General features: G+C 37.9%; 1 protein-coding gene across 1 annotated transcript; it reads right to left on the minus strand.

The window, feature by feature from the left end:
• Positions 1 to 1,251: 1,251 nt before the first annotated feature.
• Positions 1,252 to 11,440, minus strand: LOC104520597 (putative short-chain dehydrogenase/reductase family 42E member 2). The gene is made up of 11 exons (XM_010162328.2): positions 11,053 to 11,440; positions 10,442 to 10,537; positions 9,380 to 9,437; positions 8,637 to 8,755; positions 7,654 to 7,729; positions 6,105 to 6,187; positions 4,739 to 4,876; positions 3,664 to 3,729; positions 2,928 to 2,991; positions 2,111 to 2,184; positions 1,252 to 1,500 (listed from the first exon to the last, which is right to left on the minus strand). The coding sequence occupies exons 1-11, from the start codon at positions 11,392 to 11,394 to the stop codon at positions 1,252 to 1,254; spliced, it is 1,365 nt and encodes a 454-aa protein (XP_010160630.1). The 5' UTR covers positions 11,395 to 11,440.
• Between the last annotated feature and the right edge of the window lie 579 nt (positions 11,441 to 12,019).

Raw genomic sequence — 12,019 nt, forward strand, 5'->3', positions numbered from 1 at the left:
CCGCACCCTCAGCCCTGCCCTACCCTGAGGGGGGTCTGAGCGCTCTCACCTTCTCCAGAATTCCCAAATCCATCTGTGATTCCTCCCTCTCCCCGCCCCAGCCTCGGTTTCTCTGTCTCTCCTGGCTCATCCCTGGGACTGTCTCGCTCTTTCTGCTGCCATCGCGGTCCCCATCGCTCCCTCCCCGTGTTACAGGCTGGAAAAGGGGCGGAGAGGGGGGGGATTCCTGTGCTAACCCCCCAGCTGGAGCGGCTGGCGGGGGAGGGAGCGGGGTCTCCTTCCGGACCCCCTGTTGTTGAGGCGCATTTTAGCCAAACCAATTCCAAAAGCATTGTTCCCTTTAGCTACTGCAGGGATTTGCAGGGTACTACTGCTAAACTTCAGAAATTAGGTGCAAAAATGTAGTTGTACCTAAAGGTCAGCTGATAAGCAACTAAACTTTACTGTTAGTTGTTGTCCTCAGTAACTACATGAGGTAAAAGAAGCAGGACAAAGATTAGTGCAACCCATAGTGGCAGATTCCTCTACTGTGACATAAATGCACTTAACTAATGTAACTTAGTTAATAACTTCCAATTTAACTAAAATACAGGGTTTTGACTTGTGGAAACCCCTACCTGCGTGTATCCCCACGGCCTCTGAGCGGTGTCCAGGCGCTGTCACAGACAGCTCTGCACCAGGGGTAGGGTGAGGAGCAGTTCTGAGCAGCGCACAGAGCTGACTGCAGCAAAGTTTCAAGTACACTTTTATTTTCCCTCATAGGCAGTGATACAGCTAATTCACAAATTCACACACTGTGAACTCTCTGTACAGCTGATATATGTTATTTACAGTAGTGTGTTCTGTCCGTCTGGTTGTTCCTCAGTTCCCCAAGGCAGGGAGCTGTGGCAGCAGCCGTGGTCAAGCTTTCTCCTTATTTTAGCCATTTTTCTTCACTGGTGAAGCGCTGCAGGCTGGCTGTAGCTCTTACTCTTTCTGGAGGTTCTCATTTCCTTCAGCAATCAATTTGGAAAGTTGTTTTTTTGGTGTGAAATAAACAGATGTAGCAGTCTTGTCTCCAGCGTGTTTCAGTGATTTGGACATAATTGTTAACTGCATTTTATTTCTCAAGTACAGCTACTGATACATTACAATTTTGGTTTTAAATCTAAAAATAGCTGCCTGTTTATTGCACTGGGGCCAGTAACTATTGAGGAGATGAGAATGATCCAGGTAGCAGCACTGTGACCAAGTACGTGCAGTTTCTGCGAGTCAGTGTCGTGTTTCTTTAAAAAAATGCAAAACTGAAAGGCCATCAAGTCTTAAAGAAAGGAAGATCAAACTTAAACTAACAATTAAAGAAAGCAAAACTTTGAGGAAGATGTGATGATTCTGGACTTCTGATCTTGTTTTAATGTAATGGTCCACAGAGTCAGCAAATGCAAACTTCTCTGGGCTGTACCCTAGATGACTCCGTGCCTTGTCTATTCGGAATGTGTGAGTTATAGAAATATTCTGAACCTATAGGGCAAAAGAGTCAACATACAAACATGTAAATACATAGGAAATTGGAACAATGTCTGTAAATGGTAGCAAAGACACAATTATAGGAAATTTAAAATAAAAAAAATCCCCACAACATTATATCAATGTCCTGTTGACATGTCACATAATCTTTAGAACTGTGCACTCAAAAGGAGAATCATTAAAGGCAGTAAAAGCCGTAAAGCAGAATCTTCTGGCTTTGAAAACATCCACAAAAACTGTTCTGAACTCGTTTATGTACCTAAGGAGGCAGATAAAAGCCATCTCTTAGGTACCTAAGTATCTTCAGGAATTAGGGCCCAACCGACCAGCCAAAGCCATGCAGGATCCTGGGCCTGGGAGGGAAGGAGCTGAAGCAGCCTCTCCCAGATTGCAAGCATAAGCTTCTATCTTTTCAAAGATTATGGTAACAAGCACAATATATTGCCTAAAATGTACATGACGCATACATGTGCCCTGGAAACTGGAGGCTGAAGTAGTACTGGGTGGATTTTACTTTCTACTGACTTAATCCTAAATTGTACCTCAGTATTCACGTGTATGTGTGCATCCTGTGAGAATTAAGGGGGCTTTACAAACAGTGTACCTCATTTCTGGTCAGCAGTGGGGACAGTTCCACAAAGGGTTTCAGCATCAGATGAAGATACTCCATTATCATTGCTGCAAAACAGAAGATTTCTACTTGAGGTAAGAATCGGGAAACTGCTGTGCCACGTGGATTTTGGCATGTCTCACACTGTATTTGATAGTGAAGGATAATCCCGTGCCTAAGCGCTCAGGGCACCACTACTAACATCGAGTACTTGCTCACAAGGGGTTGGATTTAATCTTAATACTTCAATCAACCAGAATCCTAATCCTGATCAGCCTGATCCTAATCTTAATACTTCAAGTCAGGGCACTTGTGTGAAAAGGATTTGGAGGGTTGGTGACAGGTCTAGTGAAAAGATCACGAGACTTCATACAAGATGTGGTGACAACAAAATACTCAAGTGGGATTGTGTCTTAGCTGCAGATGGGGGTTGATTCTGGAGAGAGCATGGGATACAGAACAAGAAATTTACTCACACAGCAAAGCAGATACTCTTCAGCCTATTTAATGAAGTCATGGATTTTTATATTTTACTTTTTATATTTATACCCTTAACTCCACAAAGTTATACATCTCAAGTCCTACATAAAACCTGGTTTTGTGGGATTTAAATAACAGATCATTCTGGTTTCAACACCCTGCACAGAGCTGAACTTCACCCCTAACCGCGCTGCACACCAGGTGAGCCCACAGCAAATTATTTTTATACAGGAAAATGAAAACGTGGACAAATTTTAAAAAGCACATTATATTATAATTAGGAATGAGGGTAGTGTGGACAGGAAAGAGAAATATTGATAGATATTTTTACCTGATGCATAAACTAAGGAAGTAGGAATACGTATCCATGGTTTACTGCAACCTAATCTTTCAAACTGAAAGAGATTTAAAAAACAGTGAAAAAACCAGAAACCTCAAAGAAGTGTTAAAATTTCAATACAGAATATGTTTGTGGAAGTATTTACTGATAAAACTGAAAAATTCATCATCGCTGTTACTATTTGGGTTCTCATATTTCAGGGGATTCCAGTTAAATGCCACATGCAGACACAATGAAATTTTTGAGTGGCAGTCTTAAAGAAAGGAAAAAAGAAGGTTATTAATCAATCAAAATGTCATGGTATTCTGATACCCAGTTTAACATTGTGACATATTTATGGTTTTGAGTTCAACATTAACAATGAAATGATATTTTGAAAATAATGTACATTACAGATTAATAATTAGGTTTTGTATTTTTTGTCCACCCAAAATGGGCACCGTTAACAGACATGCCCAAGAAATGAAGTGAATGGCAACTCAAAGGAGGGTACTGGTTTAGACATTCCCTTGGTCTCAGTGAAGACAGCTGCTTTAATGTAATATTTTAGGTAGGCTTTGTTACAGTGCTAATCACCCTGAACTTCAAACAGGAATTAAACTCACATTCAGAACGGAACTCTTACACCCAAAGCAAACATACCAAATGTAACATGCACACAAAAGCTGGAGTAGTACACAGTCAAAGAAATTAATGTATTTAGAAATAAAGTATATATTGTACATACAAGTGGAGTTAACCATTCAAAAAGGTTGAATTTTTCACCATCATTAATGAAATACACCTGGCCACTCTGTTAAAGAGGTAGAGAAGAGACAAGTTAGTAAAAATAATCCTGCACATGTATTGACTTCTTTATCTCACTCCTTATAAACAGCTTAAAAATAATACAGCAATATCAAACACGCATGGATGTACATACAAGCCAACAAACTACCTACATGTGTTTCAATCAGTTGCACTAATGTGTGCAATGAAATTGGTGGACAAGTGGTTTAAGTGATTAATGTGTCTTGCTATAAATTATTTATTGCAGAGGTGCCTACACAGAATGACTGTGCTGACTCCACAGAGATGACCCAGCACTGAGCGTGGTGCCACAGCTCACCCGTGCTGTTAACACACTCACCAAACGGTGGGATGTGTTGTGCTCTCAGTCTAGTTAAGATTCATTGACATTCCTAAGACTCCATGTCTGTAACCAAGGTGCAAGTTACCTCTTTCCTTTTTGCTTTTAGGGTTTTAGAAAAAGTAGTTTAATCTACTTTGAAAATCTTTCTCATGTACTTTAAGGGTAGTGCTTCTAGGTCAAATAAAAAATCTATTTACAAGGAGGAAAACAGTTGCAACTATTTTTGAAATCAATGAACCCATATAAAATGTGCTTTTATTTGCATATGGTATAGAGAGAACTGATCATCAGAGTTCAGAACATTAAGTCTGGATCTATATACAGGGGAACAGGCGATAAATCTGCCTGAACTCCCAATTTCATTTCCAATGTAAAAAAACATTCTTTGCTCATCTTCCAGAAATGGCAAATATTATATTACAAAAATGCAAAGATGGAGATGTTCTTACAGAACTGAATTTTGCAACTCTTACCACAGTGCACAGCCAGTGCTGCCAGGTCCCACACTGTTCATAGCACATTTGTCAACTAAAACCACAGAAAACCATATAAACTAAAGGACCGTAACTCAAAACATTAATTACTGCTACTACAGTCGTACTACTGTACAGGATACAGTGGCAGGATCCACTGTCAAATGAAACCCGTGGTGCTGTTATTGTTCACTTACAGCTACGTAGTTCTTTTCAGGGGTGAGGGCTTCAGCAGCTAGAATTTGAGCCTGTACAAGATTCTCTGCATGCACCCAGTTCATTTTGGCTGAAGGATCTCCAAACTTGAAGCTGAGTAGCCCTCTCTCAATATTCTTCTGTAGACATAAACAAACATGAAACCAAAGCAAAATGGGTTTTAAAATGACATACAGTCCATTTTCTTGTCCAGCTAAATGTGGGTTTGTCTCTACTTAAAAAATACATTAATCAAATAAAGAAGAATAAAGAGAAATGCACAGAGCTCTAAAAATACTGCTCATGAGGAGGGATCAAAGAATGTACTGAACACAATATGTCCTGAATTTACAAAAAATACAAGTCTATTCTAAGGATAAGTAAAATATTGTATGGAAAGGTAAGATACAGTTCTGAATGGATCAAAAGTATTCACAAGATTGGATCAAATTTAACAAATAGCTTTGGCTGGGAAAAAATGGAAAGTAATGCTAGGTGTCACATGTTTCATTTCACACAGGTACATTTTAGAAACTGCAATGTGGCAGCTGCATAATGCTTTAAAATGAGCTCATAACAAATAAGCTTAAAATATTAAATAATTTTAAAAGACTTATTTTTTTTTTCCAGAGGCTAAAGCAAACACCTCAGGTTTAACTAAAATTACTTTTGCCATTCTTAAAAATTATTTTATTTAGAAGACGATAATGGATATTTCATCTGACTTCAATATAATTCCCTACCTCAGCCACAAACCAAAAATATTTATTATGTGGTAAGCTTGAATCTATTCTTTCCTCAGAGCTGTGCCTAACTTTATATTGTACTGATGCTTTTAAAATAACTCACATATAATTCTACAGGATTGTATTGTAAACACTGTGCTAGTCCCACAATTTAAAAGACAGTGAGTGAAAAAGAGTAAAACGTGAGCACCTTAGTACCAGAAGGTGCTTCCAACCCCTTAACTTGTTTCATTGGAAAGTGAACGCTGTTAATAGTTGAGACTGGAAATAAGATATTTTGCTGTATCTCTTTTCATTAATATTTTAAACCAGTCGGTGTAAGTTGCATGCAAACAGACATTTGAAATTATCATAGATTGGCTTGAATCTTAGAATTATAGTAAGCATTAAATTATAAAGCTGGACTTTTATGTGTTTGTATTTCAAAAAAGGCTTTTTTAATGTACTATACATTCTTTACAGATATAATACGGTGTCTGTTAACAAAAGTTGTAATATTCCAACAGACAACTGAATTGTTGAATTGCTGCCCAATAGGAAGACCAGTCAATTTGTAACACAAAAAAGTGATGCTGTTGTAGATCATAGAAAATTCTGCTGATTAAAAAATTAAAATACATACTGCTAGCCTTGGCAAGTGTCTTTGCTCTTCTGGTCCATAGATTCCTGGTGGGCGAAGAACACACGTATAGAGTACTCCACCTCCTAGAAGAGTTGATAAGACCATTCTTAAGTGACTTTCACGTGATTACTTTTTATCTTTGTAAGAACCGAAGAATGTGGTAGCAGAACTTACTCTGAAATAAATTAACTTCACCATCTTAAAAAATAATACACAGCAAAATGTGTTGAATTAATAGCTGGATATTAAGTTGGCAGAACATGCAAAATAGCAAGACAAGATTCAGAGAAGTCCTGCCAGTTTAGTCAGATTCCTAGAAATTAGCAGGTATTTCAAAACATCTTTCTAACCAATCCTTTTTCTCTGTGCCAAAGCAGTGAACGAATGTGCCAGCTTGGTGATGAGTTTGCTGAAGTGAGCAAGGTATTGGTAGGAAAGCAGAATGAAACCAACTAATCTCATACAAAATTACTGATGAGAAACAGTGACTCGCTAGCAGGACAAGATACAGTGGAAAGGTTCTCAACCATAGGCACAGCCAGCTCCCACTAGAACTGCTGTAGAAGCTCTTGATAATGTCAGTGGGAGAAAGTAAGGACCATCATCAAATCCAATCACTTCTCAAGTGTATCAGTAGGCTGGTTCATCCTTGGCTAATAACTGTTCTTAATAGTACCTGAAAACATGCAAAATACTCAATCCTGCTATGGCACAGGAACAAACTGGGGTGTTCAGAACAATGACACTCTAGTTTCATTGAGAAATGCAGAACTGTGTATTGCTCCTAAAATGAAGAGGGTCTTTGATGTGAAGAGCTGCTCAGAAAAGAGGAAATAAGGAGAAAAAAAAAATCCCTTTTTAAAAGAAAATAATTCTATTGGGATGGAATGCCCATCTTTGGGGGCATTGTATGACTTTGTATCTCTTTATAGCTCTCTTCAAGTATCAACTGGAGACAGTCTTTTCTCTAAGTTGTCTACAGCTAAATTTAGCTCAGTATCACTTGGTCACATAGAATCATGTTGCACTTTACATTAATTTGTTTTGCACTGGCAGTTATAGTATCTCACAGGTGAGCTTAAGTATTCAAGTGTATAACTGGCTTCCTCAACATGGAAAACTTTGGGAAGCACTAATAAATAATTCCAGGCTGTAGTATCAGGTGGCTTCTTCAGATTTTAATATATAACTGGGGGGGAGGTGGGGGTAACAATTTAATCAGCATTAATGTTTTACTTATGTTGTGTAATACAGTGACATTAAACACTTGTTTTTGTTTAATTTATAGCTGTCTTCATCTTTTCAATTAACATCCTGAACTCACTGCTACCATGCCAAAACCTTTTAAGGACACTGTTGGGAACTAAAACCAACTAAAAGTTATTTTTAAGTGAAAATATTTTCATTTCTGAGAGGGGGTAAATAACTTGATTTCGTAATTGCTGGAAAATCTTGTCCACTAAGGATTGATACAGGATACAGGATGTTAGTGAGGAGCAAGAGGAGGAGAAGTAAATTCAACTATGAATTCATGCTAAGACGGAAGTACCTGCTAGTGGAGTTCCATTAGCTGCTAGTACCATTTGTTCTGCAATTGATTTGGTTCTGGAATAATGATCAACATGCTGCAGAGAAAAAGCAAATATTTTTTTATCTACTCTTGAAATGACAGGGCAGAGGGGCAGATCTTCCCCACTAGTTTTTACTTAGGAGATGGCAACAAATACACACATGCATAATGCTAAGGTAAGCAAGCATTTTTGTTTATGCAAATCCAGTTAATTAATTTCAGCACATTTGAGAAGCAATAAATATATGTATGCTTTGAATGCTGCCAAGAATGTAACTGATCACTACTTTGTAATCTGGATTTCTTTTTCAGGTAATGGAAAAGTCAAAAGCCAAGTTTTGAAGACATTACAATTGGTATGAATTATCCTGTTCACTTTCTTGTGACAATGTCCCAGAGAAAATATTATTTGATATATTATTCAAAATATTATTCAATATTTTCTCTATCCATCTCTACTTTTTGAAAGACTGTGAAGTACTTGATGGAGAGAGGAGGGACACAAAAGCCAACTGTGCATGCAAAGCACCCAGAAGTACTTTCTCCTTTTTAATTAAATGCAATAAAACCATATAAAAATAGGCTGCTTTTCCATATCAGCTCTACATTGGCTATACATCATCTTCAATAAGAGAGAAACAGAAAAATCATATCAATAATAAATGCCTAAAGAGGCATCAAGCCATATAACACAATAATGTCCAGGTGGAATTTCATTAATGTTAATGGCACACTGTATGAGTCATTTTCCAAAATCAAGGCCTTGGCAGGAGACAAAGAACTATACACTGCAAAGTACATAAACCTGATGTGTCAGGGTTGAGAACAGCAGCTACAAAGAGCTTCTTTCTTGTACCTGGATTCTGGCATCAGGTGGAATGTGGTCATGAAAACTCCAGGCTTTTTCAGAAACAAGAAAGTAAATGAAGAGGAAACTTGAAAATACAATACAACCAAAATACCTTTTCAATTGGAAAATATGGCACAGTTTCCTCATCACCGTCTTCAATAGGAAGCCCTCCGAACACCACGTTTACTGTACTGGTGTAGATCAGTCTCGCAATGTTCCTTTGTTTGCAGGCTGTGGCAATGTATAAAGTAAATTAGTTTAGTGGAAATTGAAACAATACAGAAAAAAAGTTTGTACAACCTTTTTCTGATAAATTGTCAAATCTTAGAAGAGCAAATTTTATGATTCAGTAATTTAAAATGCAAAGCATATTTCAAGGGAGGGGAACACTGTAGAACCAAGTGCTTTATAATCTGGCACATCCTAATTTGAATGCTGTAAACTAACACTGTGCCTCTGGGAGGGCAGTTACCCACCCCCTGAGATGGACTTCAGCTCTAGCCACTGCCTGTGCACAAGCTATTAGATAACAATGAGGTTTACTGCTACAAAATACATGTGGAAATAGTTAACTCCTTACATTGATACAGATTCCAACATAGGGTTAAACTTCACTAAGAAAAGCTGAAGTAGCTGAAACCAGTGCTGACTCTCATATCACACCCCATATAACAGAATCAAACATAAAAAAAAACCTCCAAAACAAAACAATGTCATGTTTCCTCATCTCCTGCCAAAAATGTAAAGTATTTGGTAAAAAATATTGTGTGTCAAAAAAAGCCAAATGGCTTTTTCTAAGTGGCACAATACTTTGTTATGCTATACTAACACCTAATGGCAAGGTTAGATACATACCATCAATGATGAATCTTGTTCCATTAATGTTTACAGTTTCAATCTCTTCTCTGTGCAACTAGGAAAATAAAGTAATTGTGCATTTTAAAATAATAATAATAATAAATTTTAAATTCAATAGGGGGATGTTATAAATGTCCCCAAATAAAGGTAATGAGTTTAATGCTTTGATTATAAAAAAGATCATTTAGACTGCTGTTTCAGACTTCAATAAGTCAATTATTAAACTATGCTGTATTTTTTTGTGTGTGTTTTTACAGACTAGCCTGCTTGAAGCAAAGAGAATCATGAGGCTTCTGAACATACATTTCCAGTTATTATACATCTTGCAGCAGTATCCATGTATCAGTAGTATCCATGTTTCAGTAGCACTTCAGGGACCAGTTGCCTCTACGCAGAGCAATTCCCAGTATGCACTGCTCAACTGCAAACATCTTTGAATGAGCTATTCTATCCAGCTAAGGTAATTACTGAAGTTCCTTTTATGAAAGAAGGTGAGAAAGAGTGAGGGTGTGTGTGTAACTTTAATAATAAAAACTGTGGCTCAGAGTCCTACATCAAGTACATCCTTAGAGCTTTTTACCCAATGGCAAACAACTAAGATGTGAAATACAGCCCTTGTTATAATTTAGTTATATAAAATAATTTATAATTTACTTCTGGTTTTATTATTCCAAGTGACCTTACTGCTTGGAATTCCCTCTGAAAGGTTTAGGGAAGGATTGGGGTTTTGAAGGGAACCAGCTTCTCTTGTCTTTCCTTTTGTTCTCACACTATTTCAGAACTCTTCAATGGCATTTCCAACTCAAAAGCCCTCCCAGGCTGCTGGTAGTTTCCAATGGGGAGGAAAAAACTTAACAGCTAGGAAAACAGTACTGTAAGCAGAGTGCTTGCAGCTAGCACACCAGTTTGCACAGAGCAGTTTACCAAAACAGTGTGGACATGGATTCAGGCTCTCAGGATAATCTGAAGAGATAAAATCTAACATGCAGTGTTACAGCATCAAGCCTCTCATCTTCCATGTGGGCAATCACAGAAAAAAACAAAACTATTTGGACTCACTTGCTCTCTTCCTGACATTCCATATGAAGCTGCATGGAACACACAGTCAGCCCCTTCACAGGCTGCAAATATGGCATCATAATCCCTGACATCTGCCTGCAATACATACAAAAAGACAGTTGGACTTGAAATCAAAACTGCAGTTCAGCATTTGTCATTCAGTGGGTTATGTACACATATAATTGTACTTACTGCATGTCCTGGGACTGAAAAATAGGCTCATCTCAGTCCTTCCTCATAATCACACTTTTTTTCCATAGAACTCAAAGGACTTTAAAAAATTAATTAAGCCTCACAATACCCCTATGTTCATTCTACAGGTGGTTAAACCAAGACACAGTTGAGGGCAGCGACTGAGTCCTGAGGAGTACTTCAGAGTCAGGAGGTGAAGTGGATACTCTGTGCTATGCATGTTTCATTGTTTCCCTTGTTTCAGACACACTAAAATCAGTTGACAAAAAATAACGTGGAATATTTATATAACAGTGAAAACCGTTACTGAAATTTGCAATCATTTGCAATTAGGTATTTGGATTCTGTCAAAACTAGTAAGACATTATGGAAAAGGCAAATGAGGTAACTGACTGTTGTGAAGAATATAATTATTATACCTGGATACACACCGCTCCATTGGGAATCTCCCAGATAGGCTTGTGTATGTCATAGAGAACAACAGAAGCTCCTGCGTTGGCAAGAGCACATCCCAGCCTGTATCCAAAATAGCCGCCGCCTCCTGTCACCACTGCTTTCATACTTTTTTCACTCAGTGCTCCAGCATTTCTGTTCACTTTGGAGTCAGAGGTTTGGTGCCAAGGTGTTGCTACCCCACCCAGTATAAGTTTTCTGTCTGTGAAATACTGTCTTCTGTTACCAGACACATGTAACAATTTCTCCTGCATGTTGAAAATTGCTCCATAGTGTTCCTGGATGCAGATGATTCCAGTGAGTTTCATGTTAACAAGCTCTATTCAGAGCAGCAAAGTTTTACTTTAATGAAACCTGTTTAAGAGAGAGAAAGACAAAAGCAAGACACTAGCTACAAAATTTCCAGATTTTGATTTTTTTTTTTAAGACCTCCATTTAAATTTTCTGCTTAGATGGTTTAAGAGTTTGTTTAATCTTCACATTTTACAAACCTTTAAAATGTCTGTACACTATATTAAAGACAGGATCCTGAAAACACATAACAAAGGCTACATGTTTTGGACTAAATATTTATTTGCAAATTTCCCTAACACAGAGAACACGAATTCAGATGTTTTCCACAAATGGGTCAGAATTAGAATAATGGTACTGACCATAATTTCTTCTTAGCAGAAGAAAAATTGCTGCCTATGTGAAATGCATCTCCTCATCTTAGTTCAGTTCATTCTGGTCCAGTCATGAGCTCACGGATGGCCTTTAAGGGTCAGATGTGATTACAGGGCCTTACTGGAATTTGAAACCTGGAACTGTCAGGAAAACTCTAAAGATGAACAAATTGCATTTAAGTTTCTGTGCTTAGAAAAGCAGCAAGCAGGGCCAAGCAGAACAGCAGTGGAACAAAACTTCCCCTAGAGCAAAAGAACTCTTTAACAC

This window comes from Antrostomus carolinensis, unplaced genomic scaffold, assembly GCF_000700745.2.
Source record: "Antrostomus carolinensis isolate BGI_N321 unplaced genomic scaffold, ASM70074v2 scaffold28912, whole genome shotgun sequence".
NCBI classification, from domain to species: Eukaryota; Metazoa; Chordata; class Aves; order Caprimulgiformes; family Caprimulgidae; genus Antrostomus; species Antrostomus carolinensis.